The 25293-nt window shown below is 41.8% G+C and overlaps 1 protein-coding gene across 3 annotated transcripts in view; it reads left to right on the top strand.

Moving 5' to 3' along the window:
• ADAM19 (ADAM metallopeptidase domain 19) overlaps positions 1-25293 on the top strand; it is a 117189-nt gene that overhangs the window by 86029 nt on the left and 5867 nt on the right. For all 3 annotated transcript variants that reach the window (XM_077468408.1, XM_077468409.1, XM_077468410.1), the window contains 13 exons: positions 2650-2721; positions 7274-7440; positions 8367-8451; positions 9679-9818; positions 12946-13123; positions 13531-13620; positions 13777-13972; positions 15064-15172; positions 15254-15455; positions 16739-16816; positions 23295-23403; positions 23742-23892; positions 24392-24452. In XM_077468408.1, the coding sequence (XP_077324534.1) occupies positions 2650-2721; positions 7274-7440; positions 8367-8451; positions 9679-9818; positions 12946-13123; positions 13531-13620; positions 13777-13972; positions 15064-15172; positions 15254-15455; positions 16739-16816; positions 23295-23403; positions 23742-23892; positions 24392-24452 (1638 nt within the window). The remainder of the gene's footprint in view (positions 1-2649; positions 2722-7273; positions 7441-8366; positions 8452-9678; positions 9819-12945; positions 13124-13530; positions 13621-13776; positions 13973-15063; positions 15173-15253; positions 15456-16738; positions 16817-23294; positions 23404-23741; positions 23893-24391; positions 24453-25293) is intronic.

Raw genomic sequence — 25293 nt, 5'->3', positions numbered from 1 at the left:
CCCCAAAAAAAAAAATCCACCATGAATCCTGCAAGCCTAATTCCTTCCAAACAAAAATGCAAAAATGCCCCTCTCCTGAAATCCCCCCCCCCTCCCAGCACATATCTTTGTTTCTCCCCCAACATAAATGCAAATTCTCTCCCCTCTTCCAGCACACATGTTTGTCTCCCCATCCACTCCCATCACAATTCTTCATCCTTCTCAAATCCCCCCTCCCAGCACAAATTCTCTCTCCTCCTCCACCTCAGACACAGCTCTGCAGATGGCAGAGGGAGGTTTTTCCTCCCAAGTTCCCCCTCGCCATGGAGGAGCTCAGGCTCAGCTTTCTTGGCTCTGAAGTCTATTGTTGTGACAGGCAGCCTGCTGGGATAGATTTTGGCTGCTGCAGTGGCAGATAATAGTGGTGTCGGGGACCCTGGACACCCAACAGGAGAAATGGAGAACATGCTCTGGGTGCCCAGTGCTAGCGAGGCCACTGTTTTGCACTATTTTTTCCCAGTTGGCAGCAAGTCTGAGAACCAGGAAAACACAGTCACGTATTTCTACTGTTCTCGGCTGCAAGGTAGGGATTGACCGATTTTCGGTGCAGCCAATAATTCACTTTTTTAGAAGTATCGGTCGAAAAACTGACCGATATTGCTTCAAGGAGTTTGCTTTATTGTAATAACAACAGATGCAGCTCAGCAGCCGCTCAGCTGTTATTACAAGCAGCGGGAGGGGCACGCCCCAGCTCTCCCGTCCCACCAGGAGGCCCGAGCAACCAGCCAAAATGTCCGCCGGCTGGCCTAAGACCCAAACAAAACTGATGCTTTGTTCCGGTCTCGGATCTAGTAACCAGGAAGCGATATCATAACATCACTTCCCGGATTACTGGCATCTTAAAAGTGTCAGTTTTAAAAAATAAAGTATTAAACACTAATCTTAATGTTTTGAATACTTTCAAGTGCAGAGGAAGGGTTTTGGGTCTTATAGACCCCCAATCTCTCCATAAAGAGTACCTGTCAATGCCTATTATTGTCACAAGGGATGTTTACATTCCTTGTGACAGTAATAACAATGATAGAAAACACCAAAAATGTAAAAGGACTGTGTAAAAAATATTTTTTTAAATGTACAAAATATCGGCAAATAATATTGGCTATCGGCAGGAGAGGTGGCCGAAATATCGGTATCGTATCAGCACCGAGAAAACAATATCAGTCGATCCCTTCTGCAAGGTTAATGTTCTCATTTGGACTTATAAATTTTTATTTTGGCCTATAAAGTCGTATTGCAGTCATGAGGGGTAAAGAAACAAGTTTTACTGTAATGTGTCACAACAGAGCAGAACATATTCACCTTGTCTTGACTTCCCCACTATTCTGTTTAGTCATACTTTAAAAGCCTGTGTAAGCTCCAAGTCATTGTAGTTGGAGCTTACACAAGGCTGAGGACTGTATTCCCACCTGGGCTGGGCCAATCACCAGCATTGTCACATGAGAGAAAGGGGAATGAGGGACATGCCCCTCTTTGCTGCATGGTCTTTCTGGTACAATGATTTTTTTAATGAACTATAAAATAGAGAACAGTCGTAAAAATTCCCAATCAGGGAATATGAACAATAGACACAATGTAGAATTTTGTGATCAAAACACAGAAAATATGTGCCATAGAGTATAGACTTTTATCCAACAATGAGAGAAAAAAGGAAGGGGGTGGGGGGCAGAGTGACAAGAGGAAGGATAGAAAGAGAAGAAAGGGGGAGAAAAGCAAGGAAAGGAAGGAAAATTCCCCCAGGCTGGGAGGTGAAGAATGTTAATTAGAGAGGCCTAGGCTGGTCGGATGCAAGGTTGGAAGAGCGTAAGACTATCACGGGGCCCACACCTTAAGAAACTTGGCATGAGTATCGTGGAGGATACTGGTCATCTTTTCATTGATCAAAATGGTTGTCAGGATGTTCTTCAGCTCTGCAAAGGAAAAAGATGGCCTTTTCCAGGCCCTAGCTATTGCGCTGTTGGGTGCAATAAATAGGTAAGTGGGCAATTTCTGCCGGTAGGAGAAGAGGCCCAGGGTCAGACAAAGGAGCAATGCTAGTTTGGCATGGAAGAGAGTGAACAAGAGTCTAAAGACTCTCAACAAAAATCCCACAAGGCGGGGACAGGACCACCAAATATGGATTTTGTCTCCTGGCTGACCACAGCCCGGGAAGCATCTCACAATGCATTGCATAATCTGTAAATGGAAAGGAGCTTGTACAAACAAACATTTAACATGTGTGGTCAGTTTAAGACAGAACAAGTCTTGACTGAAATCCCGAGAGATATTGGCCATTAATGTAGTAAATAATCTGAACCTTAAGAATGATTAGTGAATGTGATGGCTAAACTAATCTGCTCTTTGTTAAAAGTACTCCAAAGTGTCAGTTCTCCATTCTGGCCTCCGACCAACAATAAGCTTACAAACATTCTAAGTAAATTAACATAATGCAGAAATGAAGCAGACGGTGTGTAAATATGTCCACATGGGTGTCAGCGATCCTGGGAAGAAAGCCAGAGGTATATTGGTTTCTAGGCCATTTAGTGAGATCAATAGCATGTTGCATGTTTCCCGGAGCTGACAGCTATACATTTGAAGTAGAGCTCATTTATTGATTTATTCTCATTTTCTTAGTTTCAGAAACATGACTCAGACTTGGAGCAGACCCAGAGGAAGATGCTGGAAGTTACCAATTATATAGATAAGGTATGAGTTCTAAGAAACACCATGCTTTCTAACCTGATTGTTAAAACACAGTAATAGTACTTGTTAAGTAAGGCCTCATACATATGAGCGTCAGAATGGGTTGCTTGACATGTGTTCTCTGGCGGGCATAACAAAAAAAAAATTGTTGGGCCAAAGAAAGTCTGGAACCATCTCCCCGTTTTGATGGTGCGTAGGGGAGTGTGGGTACCTCTGACACCTGGTGGCTGTGGAATGGATCAGAAGCTTTCAGTGCCAATGGACTGGCATTGCCACATTTCAGTGTGGGACTGGTAACTTTAGGCACAGACTTCAAATGCCAGATAAGGTACAGTGTCTTGAAAAATTATTCATACTCCTTGAAGTTTTCCACATTTTGTCATCTTACAACCAAAAACGTAAATGTATTTTATTGGGCTTGTATGTGATGGACCAACACAAAGTGGCACATAATTGTGAAGTGGAAGAAAAATGATAAATGGTTAATACTTTTTAGAACCACCTTTCTCTGCAATTACAGCTGCAAGTCTTTTTGGGGATGTCTCTGCCAGCTTTGCACATCAAGAGAGTGACATTTTTGCCCATTCTTCTTTTCAAAATAGCTCAAGCTCTGTCAGATTGGTTGGAGAGCATCTGTGAACAGCAATTTTCAAGTCTTGCCACAGATTCTCAATTGGATTTAGGTCTGGACTTTGACTGGGCCATTCTAACACACGAATATGCTTCAATCTAAACCATTCCATTGTAGCTCTGGCTGTATGTTTAGGGCCGTTGTCCTGCTGGAAGGTGAACCTCCACCCCAGTCTCAAGTATTTTGCAGACTCTTAACAGGTTTTCTTCTAAGATTGCCCTGTATTTGGCTCCATCCATCTTCCCATCAACTCTGACCAGCTTCCCTGTCCCTGCTGAAGAAAAGCATCTCCACAACATGATGTGTTCAGGGTGATGTGCAGTGTTAGTTTTCCACAACACATAGCATTTTGTTTTTAGACCCTCTGACCAGAGCACCTTCTTCCACATGTTTTGCTGTATCACATGGCTTATCGCAAACAGAAACTGGATTTCTTATGGCTTTCTTTCAACAATGGCTTTCTTCGTGCCACGTCCCTCACATTTTTGTAAATATTTCTTTTCATGTGACAACACTGAAGAAATTACACTTTGCTACAATATAAAGTAGTGAGTGTACAGCTTGTATAACAGTGCAAATTTGCTGTCCCCTCAAAATACCTCAACACACAGCCATTAATGCTCTCAACAAAAGTAAGTACACCCCAAGTGAAAATATCCAAATTGGGCCCAAAGTGCCAATATTTTGTAAGGCCACCATGGAGTTCACCAGAGTTTCACAGGTTGCCACTGGAGTCTTCTTCCACTCCTCCATGACGACATCACGGAGCTGGTATATGTTAGAGACCTTTGCGCTCTTCCACGTTCCTTTTGATGATATCCCACAGTTGCTCAATAGGGTTTAGTTCTGGAGACACGCTTGGCCAGTCCATCACCTTTACCCTCAGCTTCTTTAGTAAGGCCGTGGTCATCTTGAAGGTGTGTTTGGGGTCATTATCATGGTGGAATATTGCCCTGATGCCCAGTCTCCAAAGGGAGGGGATCATTCTCTGCTTCAGTATGTCACAGTACATGTTGCCATTCATGGTTCCCTCAATGAACTGTAGCTCCCCAGTGCTGGCAGCACTCATGCAGCCCCAGACCATGACACTCCCACCACCATGCTTTACTGTAGGCAAGACACACTTGTCTTTTGTACTTTTTAACTGGTTGCCGCCACACACGCTTGACACCATCTGAGCCAAATAAGTTTATCTTGGTCTCATCAGACCACATGACATGGTTCCAGTAATCCATGTCATTAGTCTGCCTGTCTTCAGCATACTGTTTGTGGGCTTTCTTGTGCATCATTTTTAGAAGAGGCTTCCTTTTTGGAAAACAGCCATGCAGACCAATTTGAGGCAGTGTGTGAGGCGTATGGTCTGAGTACTGACAGGCTGACCCCACTCCCCTCCAACCTCTGCAGCAATGTTGCTGGCACTAATACGTCTATTTACCAAAGACAACCTCTGGATAGGACTCTGAGCATGTGAACTCTTCTTTGGTTGACCATGGCAAGGCCTGTTCTGAGTGGAACCTGTCCTGTCAAACCACTGTATGTTCCTGGCCATCGTGCTACAGCTCAGTTTCAGGTTCTTGGCAATCTTCTTATAGCTTAGACCATCTTTATGTAAAGTAAAAAATCTTTTTTTCAGATCCTAAGAGAGTTCTTTGCCATGAGGTGCCATGTTGAACCTCCAGTGACCAGTATGAAAGAGTGAGAATGATAACACCAAATTTAACACACCTGTTCCCCATTCACACCTGAGACCTTGTAACACAAATGAGTCACATGACACCGGGGAGGAAAAAGGGCTAATTGGGCCCAATTTGCACATTTGCACTTAAGGGTGTATTCACTTTTGCCTGCGGTTTAGACATTAATAGCTGTGTGTTGTGTTATTTTGAGGGGACAGCAAATTTACACTGTTATATAAGCTGTACACTCTACTTTACATTGTAGCAAAGTGTCTTTTCTTCAGAGTTGTCACATGAAAAGATATAATAAACGAATATTTACAAAAATTTGAGGGGTGTACTCACTTTTGTGAGATACTGTGTGTGTGTGTATGTATGTATAATTACAGTATGCAAAGTGCTGTGTAAATCGATGGTGCTGTATAAAGTAAGAACATGTAATAAATAAATACCCCTCAATGTTCCAACACTACAGTCTGCATCCTTCTCCACCTCTAACCACAGTCATTATCAAGGCAGCTGTCATTGACATGTCCCTGGGGATGCATCGTCAAAAAGCTAAATGCTGAAGAGCATACAGTGCCCACCCCCACAACAGAGTCCTTTACCACCCTTCACATCACCCCCCCCCCCCCCCCCCCAATCACTGCAATCTGATCCCTGCGTTCTGAGCATAATGCACTCCTGAACCCTGCATTATTAGCGTAATGCACTCCTGAACCCTGCATTCTGAGCGTAATGCACTCCTGAACCCTGCATTCTGAGTGTAACGCAAACCCTGCACTCTCTTGTAATACTTTTTATTTTTTGTGTCCACTGCATTTGAGATCTACATTTGGGGTTAACAATGTATCATCACCCACAGTAGATCACAAAGGCAATGCAGTGCAGGAAACACATGGAACATGCCTTTCTGGCATCACATTCTGGTGTTAACTGGCCCTAACAACAGGACACTGTGCCTGGTGATCTTTGACTTCATCAGTGATGTTCAAGTAGATCTCCATCTCTCTAAGGTTGCCTACCCCTGTCCTAATGTAAGCAGTTCTTTTTGTGTACTACTTGTTTGTTTTATTTTTTGGGATGTCTCACCGTATTGTGGGGGGCAGTCCTTAAATGTTTTATTGTATACTATATTTGTTATTGAAATAATAAAAAAGAATTTTCCAAAAAAAAAAGCGAAAGATGAATACTGATAGGCTTATATGGGATAGCGCTAGTTCCCTTACTTTTTAGCATTTACATTACATTTGGCCAACTGCTTAGATCACATGGACTCTTATCACTTTTATGCTGATAACACACAGATATACATCCACACTAAACCGCATTCTACTTTTGCTGCTTCTAACTGTATTTTTCATATGTATTTGGTATTTTGTGATATGTATTGTGGGAAGGCCCCCAATTTTCTTCAATTAAACTTTGAGAAGACTGAGGTCATGCTTATTGGCACCCCGATAGATAGGCCAGTATGGGTAGCCTATCTATAAATGGCACTGTACTTGAGATTCAGTCTAAACTGAAAAATCTAGGGTTGTTCTTGATTCTAGTTTAACCTTTGATCCACATGTACAAAATGTTGTCTTTTTTTCCACTTGAGAAACATTGTTCGGCTACATCCTATGCTATCATACACTGTAGCTGAAATGCTGATCCATACATTTGTGTTCTCCCAACTCAACTACTGCAATGGTATACTCGCTGCTGTACCTAAATCCACTATTAATCCACTGCAATATGTACAAAATCCGACAGCCAGAATCCTGACGAGGTCTGGTACAAGTGATCATATCACCCCTATCCTGGAGTCTTTGCACTGGCTACCCATCAGGTTTTTGCCTAAAATTTTAGATCCTCTTGCTCACCTATAAGACTCTCCATTGCTTGGCACCTCATTATCTTTCTGAACTTTTATCAACTTACCCCGACCTTCATAGCGGGGGTGCTCCTCAAATTCTGGTCATCTGTGTGTCCCCCCCTACTCACCTACACTCGATGGGAGAGGGAGCCTTCTCCTACTATGCCCCAAAACTCTGGAATTTACTTCCAAAGAACATCAGAGAGTCATCTTCTCTACACTCGTTCAGATCAAATCCAAAAACATTTTTTCTTTAGACAAGCTGTCACGTAATTATCCCTTTTTTCCCTGTTTTACCCTGTGTATTTCTTGTGTTTTTTTCCTTTTCTTTGTAAAAAAGTTTGAGAAAATAAATAAAGTTTATTTTTTTATTTATTGTCTGTTCAGTTTTATAGAGCACTAAAGATTCGAATTGCATTGGTTGGGTTGGAGATCTGGACTGCTGGAGATAAATGCAATGTTACAGAAAACCCATATATGACCTTACGTGCCTTCCTGTCCTACAGAAGAAAGATCCTACAGCAGACGCCACACGACAATGCACAGCTTATAACGTGAGATCTTTGTGACATTACTGTCTTCATCCTAATGCATCCTCGGAATTTTAAGCTCAACAAGTGAAAATAATGTCTAATGTCAACAGCACACTCCAAGCAGACCGCTAAATTCACAAATGAAATACATATATGGGAGCTGTTTTACCTGCCAGAAAATTTGTAGCTCTGTCCATCCAGCTCTACCACAAAACACAGCCCTTCCTAGCAGGGCAGGAGACATGATTTGTAACTGCTGTAGTTCACTAATGCTTACAGATCCCCTACACAACCATAGCTTGTGACTGGACAGTGAAACGAGAAGCAGTAGACTGAAGAGCCCACCTCTGTCACTTTACTGTCTCCTACTATTAGCATGCTCCATGCATTGCAATACAACCGATTGGCTTATTGTGCTGCTTCTCCTTCCTCCCAGTCTGAGCTCTGCATACAGTAGCTCCTACCAAGCCAAATTCAGATGCTTACAATGCTTGTGATATTAAAATACAATTGGGGAAATATTGAATAATACAAAACACAATAGTGTGAGCCTAATAAATCTACTTGGATACATTAAGTATCACTAGCCTTCCCTATATGCTGGAACACTGACAGTTAATAATAACTTCTCATTAAAATAATACTCCTCTGAATATTATATAACAGATTATTTAATTGATCTCATTTTGCTTAAATCCCTAGCTAAGTCTACTGACCTTTTTAACAAAGGACCATTAAATGAATCTGTGTTAGGAAATATAATGAGTATTTTACTATAAAGGACACCCTGTCATATGGACTCAGCTAGTATGCAACAAATTTATTTTTCCCGTTCTACACTGCTTTACTTATTATTATTATTATTATTATTATTATTTGTATAGGCCTTGTTATGTTATTGCATATGTTGGAATACTGTTAACTGTATTTATCTTTTGTTTCTGCAGAGGGCGATCTTTTCACGGTACAACCATTGGGCTGGCCCCACTTCAGGCGATGTGCTCTTCCTATCAGTCTGGAGGTGTAAATATGGTAAGAGAAAGCGAATCTGATTTTATTTTTGTAAATCAGTATGAAAATAGCCGCTGCAGTGCACAGTCGGTTTGCTAGAGGCTGCTTCAAGAAAACTTCCAGATAAAAGTAGAAGTACCACTTACTCTACTGTAAGTACTTGCCTCCCCAGCCTTAATTTGTGCAGCCAAATTTTTCTTTCAGTAATGTACTTGTAAACGATAGACTACTTTATAAGCACTGAACAGGGCTCAACAAATCCCAGGCGTCAGGTCACCATAGTGACTAGAAATTGCGTCCTGGGATTTTGTCAGCCCATTCACTGCTGGCGTCAGACGTTTCTGCACTTCTGGGTAGGGGGCTGCAGTCTCGCTGGATCCCTTACATGCCAATCACTGGTTCCCGGCCAATGATTCATAGCCGGTACCCGCCGATCGTCGGAGCGAATGACAGGGGAGAGATCTATGTTGTAAACAACACTGATCTCTCTAATGACAGCATGGAATTGGGGTTTTTTGTCTCCCTGCTCTGCAGGGAGACATAAACTGGCACATCCCTTAGTAAAACAGTACACAGTGCAGTTACATTGCACTTCCTAGGCACATAGTTAACCCTTTGATTGTCCCGGATGTTAACCCCTTCCTACCCAGTGTAAGTACAGTGACAGTGCATTTTATTAGCACTGATCACTGTAGTCGTATCACTAGTGATGCCAGTGTCAGAATGCCTGCTGTACTATTACAGCCCTTCTATAAGTGGCTGTTGCCGCTGTTACTAGTATACATTTTTATTTTAAAAAAATTATTCCAGTATACTGTATATACGGTCATTTATAAACACTATAATTTTCACACAAACCAATTAATGTACACTTATTGGATTTTTTTTTTACAAAAGAATACATTTTGGCCTAAATTTCTGAAGAGATTTTTTTTTAATTGCTATGGGATATTTTTTATAGCAAAAAGTAAAAAATATTGTTGTTTTTTTCAAAACTTTTGGTCTGTGATCAGTGCTAATCTTTCATTTATTGCGCAAAAAAAATTAAAATGCAGTGGTGATCAAATACCACCAAAAGAAAGCTCTATTTAAAGTAGCCCTGCGCCATATAGCAAAAAAAGCTGTCTTAAAAAACTCCAAAGTAAATTTGTAAAGCCCTGTCACCGGATATGATATGTATTGGTAGATTCTTTTTTTCTTTCAAACACTGTTTCACCAAATGAATGTAACCTTCATTTACTCTTATAGGATCATTCGGACAATGCTATTGGAGTTGCAGCTACAATGGCCCATGAAATGGGACACAATTTTGGCATGAACCACGATGCTGCAGGCTGTTGTACAGCCAAACCTGAAGATGGAGGCTGCATCATGGCAGCTGCTACTGGGTGAGTCAACATTTCTTATATAGTACAGTGACTTCTGCTAGTTATATAGCATTATCACAACCTTTGCAAAGCCCGAGGCTAGGAATAAACAGGGCAACTTCATGCCAACACAACAGCTCAGTGTGATGCTAAGGCAACAGTCAGGGTTGGTTATGATTACTACTTTTGTCAGAAGCACTTGTTATGATATATGCTATATCGGGGCTCAAAATTTTAAGTCCTGAGCAACTAGCCAGGCCTTAAGAGTTACTTGCCACCAGTTGCCCTACCCTGCCCCACCCCTAATTCCACCCCTGGAATGTTTTATGCAGGATTAAGTTACAAAAATAAATATAAACAGCAGCTTTATCAGTGCAGCCTCACCAGTGCCCATCAAAGCAGCCTCACCTCTGCCCATCAATGCAGTGTGAGCAGTGCCCACCAATGCAGCGTGACCCGTGCCCATCATTGCAGCTTTGCCTGTGCCCATCATTGCAGCGTGACCTGTACTGAGGAAGAGAGTGGGCAGCCGGATCTCAGAGTAGGGATTGCCCACTGTAACAGCTTACATTTGAATTTCCGTCTGCTCTTGGTCACACACAGCCCCGCCTCCTGACCCGGAGCCTGTGACAGACAGAATGCCGGTCCAATGCTGGGATGTGTTCTCTCTGTCACAGGTGCCGGGTCAGGAGGTGGGACTGTGTGTGACTGCGAGCGGACGGCAATTTAAATGTAAGCTGTTACCGGCCAGCTCACCTCTTCCTCTACTTTCTCTTCCCCCAGGGGCGGTTGCTGGGAAAACAGCTCCCATTCAACGGTGCTCGCCTCCCACCCCTCCCCCCACTCAGAGACAGCCCACAGTCACTAGAAACCATTCTCCACTCGCAAAATGCAAGTGGAAAATTTGAGGGATGTACTATATTACCAAAAGTATTGGTATGAATTAGAGCGGAGACTGCGAGCCAGGCCTTCTTATCCACATAAGTGCCTGACCTTACAAATGGTCAAAAATTCCCATAGACACACTCCTAATACTTGTGGACAGACTTCTGAGATGAATTGAAGTTTTTATAGCTGCAAGGGGTTGGCCACCGCAACATTGAACCCTACAGACTAAGACTGGGATTCCATTAAAGTTCATGTGCGTGTAAAGGCAAGTGTCCCAATACTTTTGGTAATATAGTGTATGTTGGACCATGTGACGTTATACATGGTGAACCATGTGATTTGGCCTGACCATGTAAATATCCCTATGCAACCTAGTCCTCTTAATGGGTAGAGGGAAAGAAGGTATTAAGAGTATGTTTGCTTCTGCAGACAAATCACAAGATAAACAACAGTACTTATTATGCACAGACAATGGGCAAATGTCCCTCTGTCCATTTTCCTGAGGACATCTTCTGGTCTGTGGCTATAATCAAATCATTCTCTGCAGATATTACCTTTTGTACCACCACCCCCTCCCTTTAGAATGTAAACTCTACAAGCAGGGCCCCCCTGTACCTTTTGTATTGAACTATACTATAATTTTGTTGTCCCCCCCCCCCCCCCATACATTGTAAAGCGCTGCGTAAACTATGTATAATAATAATAACCTAATAATATCTTAATATCCTACCTCAATTGGTGTAATGGACACTTTGTGGGCTGTGTGCCACCTAGCTACACTGTGGAAAGCTAATCATGTACCCGTTAATGCTGCTGTATGGATCTAATAATGTACCCTCGTGCAGAACCCTGTGCCATGCACATAGTTCACATGCTGTTTTCAAAAAAAAAAAAAAAAAGTGCAAAAAAAAAAAAACAGTGGTGATCAAATACTACCAAAAGAAAGCTCTATTTGTGAGACAACAATGATATAAATGTAATTTATGTACAGGGTTGCATGACCGCGCAATTGTCAGTTGTCATATTCTTTAGCGGGGTCCTAGTTTCAAAGCAAATTTGTCAAACCTTGATCCAAGACATATAAAAGCCAATGGCTGAACCTTTACTTTAAAGTGGTTGTAAATCTCAGACATAAAAATGAACAAAGCACATCCCTCTATAGTGTGTACATTTAAGAAAAATGGTGACAGGGAAGGGACCTCCAGCTAATTAACAGCCTCAGCTCAGTTCTTGTGTGCTGTGCAGTGTTAATTTCGTCCACTAAAACTACTAAAACATTTTAGTCGACTAAATGAATATTATTTTAGTTGACTAAAATATGACTAAAACTAAAACAACTGAAATTACTAAAATACGACTAAAACTAAAATGCCATTTTAGTCAAAAGACTAAGACTAAAACTAAATTGAAATTTTACTTCAAAATTAACACTGGTCTGTAGTTCATGTTCATACCTCAGTTTAATAATAAATAACATATTCGATTTTTCACTCCAGCAGTATATAATGAGTTTGCAAATTGTAGAGAATTGTTAACGAATGCATTACAATTAAATTAAACCCATTCGATTTTAGACGATTAAAATTAGTTTTAGTCGACTAAAATGTACTGGAGATTTAGTCAACTAAATACGACTAAAACTAAAACAAATGCAGAAGACTAAAATGGAACTAAAACTAAAATGCCATTTTAGTCCTAAGACTAAAACTAAATTGAAATTTGCTACCAAAATTAACACTGGTGCTGTGAGAAGGGGGAGGGGTCTCCCTTCCCCCCTCCCCTCCAATCACCTCTCAGAGCTCTCCTCACTGAGCTCTGCAGAGTGTAATTTCACATCCCTCCACACCTTGTTTTGTGAACTCTCAGACAAGCTTTATAAATGTGGGACATTGAATGGATGCAGAGAAGAGAAGACTACAAATAGACAGGTGCAACCTATGTAGGAGGATTTGTATCACCTGAGGCCAGTCACTGGGTATATGTAAGGGTTAACAACCACTTTAAGGTCCAGTTGTATACTTTTTTTTTTCTTTTTCTTTTTTTATATGCTGTATTGACTTCTACTTTAAGCTGATAACCCCTGGCATACTCCGCTCAAGGCACTCAAAAGATTGTGTAACACCTATTGGGTACTGTGCTGTAAGAGTCGATAATCTTAATTTGGCAAAAAAAAAAAAAGAAGAAATAAGAAATAAAAAAACGGTAAAGGGATTAATGAATGCAGAAAATTACAATGTTGTTGACTGTTTTGTGTTTGCAGACACCCTTTCCCCAAAGTGTTCAATGAGTGTAATAAGCGAGAGTTGGAACGCTTTCTGCGCTCTGGAGGGGGAATGTGCCTCAGCAATACCCCAGACACAAAGACCCTTTATGGAGGAGCACGTTGTGGGAATGGCTTCTTAGAAGAGGGGGAGCAATGTGACTGTGGGGATGTAGAGGTATGATACACTATCTATGTATTAATGCAATCATTGGCTCTCCCTCTCTTGTAGAATCCTTGTACTAGCGTACAAGGTCATGTAGTTTAAAGGGGATGTACTGTATAGTGTATTTTTAGTGCCTACATGTTTTGGGTTTTATTGTAGTGTTTAAATCAAAATCAAAGTTCTGCAACAAACAATTACCAGAGGAGATGCAAATTCCCTTTTGCCAATAAATCCTTTTCCTGGATCCTGGTGATTTTTAATCTTTTGAGTACATCCTGAATCTATTATTCACGGCATGCCAGAATTAAGCTTTACTAAAACTATCCAATAGTTCCTCTTTAGACCTTTCATCATTACATTTTTATCACTTGGATTCTTCAGTTTCTCTAACTCTATTTCCCACATTTTCTGTCCTCCAGCAATGTGACAATCCATGCTGCAACGCTACAACCTGTACCCTGCTGCCAGGGGCAGTGTGTGCCCATGGGACCTGCTGTCATCAGTGTAAAGTAAGATATCTCTACTTTGTTATTCATGCAAAGGAGAAGAATTGTGTCCAGCTGACACACACAACTATCTGCTTTTGTATGATGAGTCCAAAAATAATATGGTCTAATGTAAACCACATGTGTACATTAATTCCTTGGTGTCACATTCCTGCTTAGCTCAGGCCACCTGGGTTCCCGTGTCGGAAGACTTCCAGAGCATGTGACCTGCCAGAGTTTTGTACCGGACATTCTCCTGTGTGTCCTTCCAACTCCTTCCAGCTGGATGGAACGTCCTGCCAAGACGGAGACGCTTTCTGCTACAACGGGAGGTGCCTGACCCACCAACAACAGTGTCGGCAGCTCTGGGGAACCGGTGAGCCAAGCTAGAGAAACCTAGCCCTTTGTTGCATGTAATCCCTAATATACAGACTATTTTGTCAGCATACACGCAGTAAAGTACATCACTTTTTTATACTTTTCTACATTTCTACTGTTTACTGGATGAGTTAAATCCTGGCATATGAAGCTATAACAGTAAGAAAGGAAGTGTGCATATAACTTAGATCCTCAGATTAGGAGTTTTGCATGGAGTAATGGGGATGCTAGGCCAATCACATAACACACAGATGACCACTAGAGCAAGTATTAAATCGCTGTGTCTATGTATCAGTTGAGTACAGTTCCTCTCAGTCCCTGCCCTAGTAACACAACAGGAAGTCCTCAACTAAAAACAACATAAAAAAAACTTGAAAAACTACTAAATCAGACCTGAATTACTAGTAAATTTGCTGATTGTGTCTCCAGAGGAGAAATTCTCCATGTGCCTGTCCTGGGGTCACAACAGGAAGGAAAAGAAACAGTGATACAAAAAAGACGCCACTCCCCCCACCTATAGCTGGTCATTGCAGTAAGAAACATTGGAAGGTATAAACAGGGCCAAGGATAAATCCAAGGGAAAAAACAAGCTTACTTACCGACCATCTCGCAGAAAACCAATTAAACCTGTCTAACAGTATGAGTTAAAAGCAGGGCTTTAGTCTGCACGCATTTGAAAATGCATGCGTAAGCCACAAAGCCTCGTCATGGCACCCTGGTATCTGTGGTAACTAACACTAACTTATAAGTGCCCCACAGTGGAGGCACATGCATTCTGATGGATAGGTGAGGGCAGGTGGACTGAAGGGGAGCCACCCCTTCTTAATGTACAAGGACACACTGAACACCCAACATGTAGCTCAATGGCTGCGAAGGTGTCAGTTCTTTGCCTGACCAATATACACGACAGTGATACAAAAAAAGATGCCACTGGTCCCATCTATAGCTGCCCATTGCAGTAAGCAGCATTGGAAGGCTACATAAACAGGGCCAAGGATAAACAGGAAGGAAAAGAAACAGACAAGTAGTGATACAGAAACTACAACAACAGAACAAATTCTTGACAAATGCTATGCGTATGCTCAACAGGCGCAAGCATTGCCCCGGATGTCTGTTTTGAAAGGATTAATGCAGCTGGTGACCAGTATGGCAACTGTGGACGAGACCTAAATGGTGAATATCGAAAGTGTGAATTTGGGTGAGTTAGGTTTTTTTTTTGTACTGTTTATCAGTTAATCTAATGGGTCATTTTAGTATATCTATTATAACCTCCTTGTAGGCATTTCAAGTGTGGAAAGATCCAGTGCCTAAGCTTTTCCTCCAGACCCATAGAAAACAATGCTGTGGCCATAGACACCACCATCACGGTACAGGGGAAACGTGTGCTCTGTAGGGGGACCCATGTTTACAGAATCACTGAGGAAGAAGATATGATGGATCCCGGCCTGGTCCTTTCTGGAACTAAATGTGGAGAGAACCAGGTCAGGCCTACACTTTAAAAGCTTTCTTCATGCAAATATTTGAAATACAGCATATCTCATATTAGATTGTCCATTGCAGCCAATCAGATCATTCCTGTAATTCTTGGAGTGCACATTTCCAGGAAGCCTCTCAAAGCCCTGCACTTACCCCCCATATATCAACCCAATGCAGATGCCTTTCTGTTATCCATATAATAGGATTATGCTACAGCAGGGGTCTCAAACTGGCGGCCCTCCAGCTTTTGGGAAACTACAAGTCCCATCATGCCTCTGCCTGTGGGATTCACACTTGTAACTGTCAGCCTTGCAATGCCTCATGGGACTTGTAAGTTCTCAACAGCTGGAGGGCCACCAGTTTGAGACCCCAATGCTACAGCATATCTTTTTTTGGCAATTGGCTAGTATCACACACAATCCTCTTATTTAATTTACATATCAGGGCAAGATTAAAGCAAAGTATGTTTAGAAAATCTCTTCAGTAAATGTACATATTCCCATAGTTTGTCGCTTTAAAAATTCTGCAATAAAATACCTGTTAATCTCCTGACAAAGATTCAGCATCTAAAGGGTTTCTCCCTGTTTCGTAATCCATCTACTATATTTCTTAACCTAACACCCATATCCCAAAGGAGATGCAAGAAATCTATATCGATTCACTTTGTGTCCATTCACACTTATATGACTTGTCATCCGACTTTGGACATCAAAGTTGGATGACAAGTTGTACCCCATGTTTTCCAATGATATCCATTCATATATGTGCAACTTAAAGTTGTAGTGATTTCAAAGTACTTCATCCACTACTTTGGTCTGACTTTCATGCAACTTGGGGGCCATAGACTTCAATGTTACCCTCAAAATTTGCATGAATGTCATACCTGAATGTTTTACATGCAACAGTTGTCCATTATCTTTGGTCAAAGTCGCATCCAAGTCATACTCATACAAAGTTGTGTCAAAGTTGCACCAAGGTTGCATTCCTATGTCAAGCTACAAGTGTGAATGGAGCTTCACTGGACACTGCCAGGCTTTTATCCCCTAGTTTAGATACACTTATAATCAACATTGTACAAGTTCAGTTGGGTATAGTAAAGCACCGCCAAAATCCCTAATCTCCCTTCCTGTCTTTTGATTTATATTTTAGTAGGCTTAAAAAATCAGACCTAGGAAAGATGTTTTTAGTGAATTTTACACATTGCTGTTTGCCTTATGGAACACAAGCCAGAGTGTTTACCATTTATGTTCTGTACCTGAATGCATTTGTATTTATTTGCTTTCTCCAGATTTGCTTTGAGGGACAATGTCGAAATACCTCCTTCCTTCAAGTGGATGAGTGTACGAAGAAGTGCAATGGAAAAGGGGTGAGAGTCTAGCCTGAACTCACTTGGAATCCAAAAATGTAACAGTATAACTGGGTATTTTGGGCAGAAAGTGAACAGTGAACACCCCCTCATATTGCAAAGGAGTAAATTTTCGCACAGTTTAGTGGTGCAGCGGTAAGTTGTAATACCTTATTTATGGCTCCAGCTAGCTTCCTCTATCCATGCAACCAGTCCATCACTGCTGCCTTTCTAATGTGCTCTCAGCCACATGGAATACAGGTGATGATGCAGAGGGACCACCAACAGCCTGGAGTTTTGAGTAGAAGAGAAGAGCTTTGGATCCTGCCAGACTGGGGGATAAGGTAAGTATTAAACCTCATCCCTGCAGTAAATGAGCAATTAACCCTTGCAAGGGGATTATGGGTGGGGTACTACAAGGGTAGATTTTGTTTCATTCCTGGGGTTTAACTTCTTTATATTTTAATTCACTTACAGCTCCATAAACTTGCAGCTACAGCGTGGCTCTCCAGTTCTGGGAGGACATCCGCGGGGCGTGCATTGGGTAATGTCTGTGATCGGGACACAGCGGATCACAGAATGGGGTAAAGGGCCAATCACACCGGCCCTTTACCATGTGACCAGTTGTGTCTAATCACAGCTGGTCACGTGTAAACAGTCCTGCCTGTTATTCGTATCGCATCACCCTCCTACTATCATTGAAAATGAAAGTCCCACATTTTGGTTGTTCCCAGAAAAGTAATAGAGGGAAAGTCTTCCAATGGGAACGCTATTTCTGGTGAGCTGGATCTCCCCAAGAAAGTCTCTTACTTTACAGGGATTTCTCTCACTTCCTGTTTGGCTGTGGGACAGGAAGTGAAGGGAAATCTCTGGAATGGGACAGATGGTGAAAAAAATCTGACCAAGGTTTTAACCCTCCCTTGCTCTATCCAAAATGAAATTGGACTTGTGGAATGGTGACAGGTACAGAAGAGGAACTAGGTTTCAGGATATTATCAACTTATCAAGCAATCTGCAGATAGCCTTGATCTGTAGAACTCTGTATTTTAAATGAGTGTACATATCACATCTCATGAAGCTCACCAAACACTTTCTAGCAATTAGCTTCTCTACAGCATAAAGCATTTTCATACAGCATTGGGCACTTTCACGCCCTTGCTGCCCAGGCCAATTTTCAGCTTTCAGCGCTGTCACACTTTGAATGATAGTTGTGAGGTGCTAAGAGCCTGAGCCGGCCACTCAGTGAGCGCAGGGGGGGCAGAGCAGAGAGCCGCTGACTTATGCTGAGCTGCTCTCTGCTCAGGGAGCTGTGAGAACCAACCAATCAGCAGTGTTAGATCACTTGGTTCTCAGTCTTAGTGGCACCAGGGGACAGATGCAGCATCGGACCGATGCTGCCTTTACCTAGGTAAGCATAATTATTAACCACTTCCTTACCGGGCCTATTCTAGCCCTCCTCTGTGTAAAAATCCAAATTTTTTGGCTAGAAAATTACTCAGAACCCCAAACATTATATATTTCTTTTTTAGCAGAGACCTTAGAGTAGGCATGTCTGGCCCGTGGGCCAATTGCGGCCTGCGTTACAATTTCGAATGGCCCGCCTGGTAATTTGAACATGTATATCTTTTGTGGCCCCCAATGAATACCTGAGCGCCGGGGGACACAAAAGATATACATGCTGGCTTCCTTGGAGGGGACAAGGAGGAGGCGGGATGAGTGCCGTACATCCAGGAGAATTTTCTGTTTGCACGGCGGCCTCTGTAATAGGAAGTCCTGTCTCCTGTGCTGCTATTGGATGACTGTTTTGTCCATCATAGGAGACGAGACTTTGTATTAAAGAGGCCGCGAGAAAACAGTTTCTCCTGTATGTAATCTGTTGGCGCCTCGTCCCGCCCCCTCCCTGTCCCATCTGAGGCTGCAGATGGGTATCAATCAGGATGCACTGATGGCAATGGTGAGGCTGCATTCCTGGTAATGGGGGTGCTGCATTCCTGAAAATGGTCAGGCATGGCAATGGTAAGGCTGCATTTATGGCAACCGTGGGTCTGCATTCATGGCAACGGTGGGTCTGCATTAATGGCAACGGTGGGGCTGCATTCATGGCACTAATTAGGCAGAATTCATGGGCACTTATTTTGCTTCCCAGTTCTTTATTTAAAATTTAAGTTTTTCCTGAAACTTCCCTCTTAAAGTGATGGTGCGTGTTTATACACCGATAAAAACGGTATATCCAAATAACACGCTCAAGCTCAGGCAAGAGAATTCTTGTTGGGCAGTGTATTAGTGCTTGAACGAACATAATTAGACCAAATTTTAATGGTTCAAAGAATGTCTCTTTCAAAAAAGTTTGGACATCCCTGCCTTAGGGAATAAAATGGCGGTCGTGGCAACTTTTTACATCACAGGGTATTTGCGCAGCAATTTTTCAAACGTGTTTTTTGTTTGGGAAAAAAAAAGTTTAATGAATTAAAAAAAAAAAACTGTTAGTTAGCCCAATTTTTAGCCCAATTTTTTGTATAATGTAAAAGATGATGTTACACCGAGTAAATAGGGCTGTCCCCCCTGCCACCTGTAGGAACAATCGGTCGGCTGAACTCCTGCTTTGATTGTTCTTATGGTGCAGAGAATTGCCAGCCAAAAAAGATGATATCTGAATCTTTTAGATGTCCTCATTCAAAGTCCAGGACGTCCTATGACGTAACTTGGGTGGGAAGTGGTTAAATAAAAAGAAAATCCATATTCTCTTTTAAATCACTCCAGAAAAGTAATATTGCCAATGTAGCTTACTTAGCCCCATGTTTTGCCCCGGGTTCCATTTGCCTGGCTGCAGATTCCAGCATGATAGATTCTAAGCCTTTCTATAGACATGTTTGGACCTCTTTCAGGTAGAATTTCCTGGGGGAGTACTGCTTGGACCTTAGAAGAAGGGGTTAAGTCATGATGGCTAGTCTTGTGAATGTAACTGTTAGTGGAAATAAAAAAAAAGTATCACAGACAGTAATCAACTGTATTTCTAGAGGAACTTTGGGCAACTATGTGGCAAATGAGGTTTAAGGTTGATAAATGTAAAATTATGTACTTGGGGCTAAGAATATGCATGGATGCATCATACACACTAGGGGGAGCACAACTGGGGGAGTCAATGGTGGAGAAGGATCTGGGTGTTCTGGTAGATCATAAGCTTAATAGCATGCAATGCCAAGCGCAATGCCAAGCTGCGGTTTCCAAAGTCCTTTCTTGTATTAAGAGAGGTATGAACTCCAGAGATATATATATAATTCTGCCCCTATACAAATGATTAGTAAGACCTCATCTGGAATATGAAGTTCAGTTTTGGGCACCAGTTCTTAAAAAGGATATCAGGGAACTGGAGCAAGCGCAGAGAAGGGCAACCAAACTGATAAGAGGCATGGAGGAGCTCCGCTATGAGGAAAGATTAGAGGAATTGAATTTATTCACTCTTGAGAAGAGGAGATTAAGGGGGATATGGTCAACATGTACAAATACACAAGGTATCCATATAGTGAACCTGGTATTGAGTCATTCACTTTAAGGTCATCACAGAGGGCAACGGGAGACTCTTTACATCTAGAGGAAAAGAGATTTAATTTCCAAATATGGGTTTATTCACAGTAAGAGCTTTGAAAATGTGGAATAGACTCCCTCAAGAGATGGTTCTGGCCAGCTGACTAGATTGCCTTACGAAAAGTCTGGATTTTTTCCTAAATGTACATAATATAACTTGATACTAACATTATAGGTAAAGTTGATCCAGGGAATATCCGATTGTCTCTTGGGGGATCAGGAAATATTTTTTTCCCCCCGCTGGAGCAAATTGGATCATGCTTTGCTGGGGGGGGTTTTGCCTTTCTCTGGATCAACTGTGGGTATAGGATTGTGTATATGGGATTGTATGATTATTATTTTTTTCTCCCCTTTTATTGGTTGAACTAGGTGGTCTTTTTTCAACCTGACTAACTATGTACCTTTTGGTGAAGTTTATAGGAGAAGAACACACGTTTAAAATATCTTTGCTGCCACCTTGTGGACAAATATAAATATTATGTCAAATTTTTGCTGTACTATTATTTTATAATTATTATTAATACAGCAGGGGTCATCATCCCTGTCCTCAGGGACCACTAACAGGCCAGGTTTGCAAGATAACTGAATACATCACAGGTGATATAATTTGCTGCTCAGTGATTGTATATTCTAGTCTGCATCTCCCCAAGGTAATACATAAAACCTGGCCTGTTAGTGAGCCCTGAGGACAGGGTTGATGACCACTGTTATATAGGATTTATATATCGCCAACAGTGCTAAAAGTGCAGCGCTTTACAATATTTTTACCTGCCAGGACAGAAACACGAGGGCTGCCACTGATTCATTTTTTTTTTTTGAAGGTGGAAGGTCTGTGATTGTCATCCTAATACTTTCTTCACTCCTTGAGCAAGCATTAACCCAGAACAAGAACATTCATATTGCGTGTCCTTTTATAAACTTTTATTTTCTTTTTAAGCTGGTGCTAACCTGCATCAGGTGCATAAAAAACATGAGCACACAAGTGAAGCACACAAAAAAGTGCACAGGGGCGTACACATGGTCTTCCACGAAAGAGAAGGGACCCTGGTCCTGATCCACCTGGGTGCAAGGCTCCTGAGAGGGACTGACTGGTCCACCCAGCTGAGACCAGGTGGACCCATTTCTTGGGGAGGCCTATTTTAGCAAGGCCTAGCCAACTACTAGGTGGGGCTCCCCTGAAGGGAGACCCCTTGGGAGGGGGAGATAAAGAGCAAGAGGCCACATGCCCTCACCTCCAAGACTTTCAGGGCAAGCCCAAAGACCTACACCCTACTAGTCAGGTGTCCTTATACGTGTCATTAGTCGCATGGTTGCATTGGGTCATTGACAACTAAAGGTGATGGCCCTGAAGCTTGTCCCTTTTAAAAAACAAGCTGCCACCTTGTGGACAAATATAAATATTATGTCAAATTTTTGCTGTACTATTATTTTATAATTATTATTAATACAGCAGGGGTCATCATCCCTGTCCTCAGGGACCACTAACAGGCCAGGTTTGCAAGATAACTGAATACATCACAGGTGATATAATTTGCTGCTCAGTGATTGTATATTCTAGTCTGCATCTCCCCAAGGTAATACATAAAACCTGGCCTGTTAGTGAGCCCTGAGGACAGGGTTGATGACCACTGTTATATAGGATTTATATATCGCCAACAGTGCTAAAAGTGCAGCGCTTTACAATATTTTTACCTGCCAGGACAGAAACACGAGGGCTGCCACTGATTCATTTTTTTTTTTTGAAGGTGGAAGGTCTGTGATTGTCATCCTAATACTTTCTTCACTCCTTGAGCAAGCATTAACCCAGAACAAGAACATTCATATTGCGTGTCCTTTTATAAACTTTTATTTTCTTTTTAAGCTGGTGCTAACCTGCATCAGGTGCATAAAAAACATGAGCACACAAGTGAAGCACACAAAAAAGTGCACAGGGGCGTACACATGGTCTTCCACGAAAGAGAAGGGACCCTGGTCCTGATCCACCTGGGTGCAAGGCTCCTGAGAGGGACTGACTGGTCCACCCAGCTGAGACCAGGTGGACCCATTTCTTGGGGAGGCCTATTTTAGCAAGGCCTAGCCAACTACTAGGTGGGGCTCCCCTGAAGGGAGACCCCTTGGGAGGGGGAGATAAAGAGCAAGAGGCCACATGCCCTCACCTCCAAGACTTTCAGGGCAAGCCCAAAGACCTACACCCTACTAGTCAGGTGTCCTTATACGTGTCATTAGTCGCATGGTTGCATTGGGTCATTGACAACTAAAGGTGATGGCCCTGAAGCTTGTCCCTTTTAAAAAACAAGCTGCCACCTTGTGGACAAATATAAATATTATGTCAAATTTTTGCTGTACTATTATTTTATAATTATTATTAATACAGCAGGGGTCATCATCCCTGTCCTCAGGGACCACTAACAGGCCAGGTTTGCAAGATAACTGAATACATCACAGGTGATATAATTTGCTGCTCAGTGATTGTATATTCTAGTCTGCATCTCCCCAAGGTAATACATAAAACCTGGCCTGTTAGTGAGCCCTGAGGACAGGGTTGATGACCACTGTTATATAGGATTTATATATCGCCAACAGTGCTAAAAGTGCAGTGGAGGGGGAGATAAAGAGCAAGAGGCCACATGCCCTCACCTCCAAGACTTTCAGGGCAAGCCCAAAGACCTACACCCTACTAGTCAGGTGTCCTTATACGTGTCATTAGTCGCATGGTTGCATTGGGTCATTGACAACTAAAGGTGATGGCCCTGAAGCTTGTCCCTTTTAAAAAACAAGCCAGGGATGGCAGATCATATATTCCTCTTTTTTTTTACTGTCCCTTTAAAATCAAATAATTTCTCCCTCTAGGGAAAAGTTCCATTCAAATAAGTTTAATTTTCTCTAAACTGTAAATTACTTTTCTATTTAATAGGTTTGCAATAATAACCAGAACTGTCACTGTGCTCCTGGGTGGAGGCCTCCGTATTGTAACCAGACAGGAAATGGTGGCAGCATAGACAGTGGACCGGTACCTACCGACGGTGAGTGTTCTGTTTTCCATATGGATGGCAGATGGTACTGTTCCCAGGATTGAAAGTCATTCTTACAGTTAGGCAAAGTAGAACTTGTCTCAGGTGGCACCCTCTAATGCTTGAGAAAAGATTTTCACCTTTGCCCCTGGCTGTTGGCTATTCAGTGAACTTTGAAGAATACATATTAGTTTCACCAGGCTCTAACTTTTAAAATTCTAGGTACATTAGTAGGGGGCTGGATTTCGTGTGGATGGAATCAAGTGTCTTTGGTGGCACCAAAGAGCAGAACATTCCAACAAGAACTTTGCACACTAACCCACATTTATTACATCTCTTTCTATTTCTAGGTTCAAAGTCTGTGGTGCTTTGGGTATTTTTCTCCATTTTATTGCTAGCTGGAATAGCCGTCATTGCATCCGTATACCTTTATAGACGCAGGTGTCTGAGTAGATTCCACAAACCAGAAACTAGTCCTGCAGCTGGCTACCTACACACAAGGTAAATTAACATTTATTCTGTATTGTTTTCTGGTGCCTACATACTGCTTGCTTATACTCCTGACACAGTGACCAGATATACAATATGCAGTGAGCAACACATTAGGTAAGACTATTTAAAACTAAACTCTGGGTATAAAAAGCCATTCAGCTGTGGATTCATTCGAAATGTAATCATTAAATGTATATTTTGAATTTAGCTAGTAGAAGTATCTAAAGCTTTTTTAAATGGTATTTTCTGTATTTCTTGGAGGGAGCAGCAGATTGTGAGACACTCAGGTTCAACAGCATTGCTCAGCCTTTTTAGGGTAACCCCTGGTGGCAGAAGGCGAGAGCAATGTGCTGACCACATTGGTTTGGTGTTGCTTCATCATTGTCCAATGCGCATGTTAGGGTTGGAAACAATCACTTGATAGCAGTACCTGAGGACAGGTTTGGGTTTTGGTCACTGATGGCAAACACGGGAGGCATTAACTCACTCTATTTTCTTTTCTGGACAGTGACAGCAGTGATAAATGCAAAATCGATGCTACCTCCAGACACAGACAACAGACATCCATGGTAAGGTTCCAGATCATTTTGCGTTGCTTTCAGAAATTTGGTGCGGTAGGAGGAAGGTCAGTCAGGTGGAAGTATTCAAAAGATACCTTGGTAAAGATCGCAAATAACACTTCCACCAGGTAGCCCAAAACAATGAAATTACCACTCCCCCAAACCTGTATTAGTCAGATCAGCATGTGAATAAACTGGTGCACACAGACACAGATTCCTTGTTGCATAAATGTGAATGAAATTGGTAAAAGATGTCTTCAGCTCCTGTTCTCTACCTGTAGAGCATTCCTTAGGCTTGTTTCACCCTTTTCAGGACTTAATTGTAGTGGTGGAGGTCTAGAGGAGTGAAGATAAATCTATCTAACAGAGCCCCACATAACAGTAAACACCTTACAGGGGTTCCAACCTTTCCTCACGCTATCCAAAGCTAAGAAAAAAAAGTTTGAGGTTTTAGGTTGTCTTGAGGAGACATGTTTCAATATGTATGTCTTATATGTTTCAATCTGATTGTTTGATAATATGGTTGTTTCATGTGCCTATCAAGTTACAAAATAACATGTATGGATATTCTTGATGTTTAAGTTGATTTTTTTTTGCACATATAAGTGGTAAAACAATAATAGAAAATGCGCTGACAGGCATATAAATAGAAAAAAGCTGCTGGCAAAAAATAGTCAAACTATGTAACAGTGGTAATTGTGTAAATTGCCATGCTAAAATGTGATAATATGCAGGGTGGCTCAAGTAAAGTGAAACATAACATATAAAAGAAAAAGAAAATGCATGTCCATATGTAAGTGAAAAAAGGTCCAGATTAGGTCTTCTAAAACACTGCAGTGACACTTTGCAG

The sequence above is a fragment of the Lithobates pipiens genome, unplaced genomic scaffold, assembly GCF_037356315.1.
Source record: "Lithobates pipiens isolate NorthernLeopardFrog02 unplaced genomic scaffold, aLitPip1_a1.2 Scaffold_8, whole genome shotgun sequence".
Taxonomy (NCBI): Eukaryota; Metazoa; Chordata; class Amphibia; order Anura; family Ranidae; genus Lithobates; species Lithobates pipiens.
Note: the sequence above shows the minus strand (reverse complement) of the source record. Positions and strands in the feature narration are given on the sequence as shown.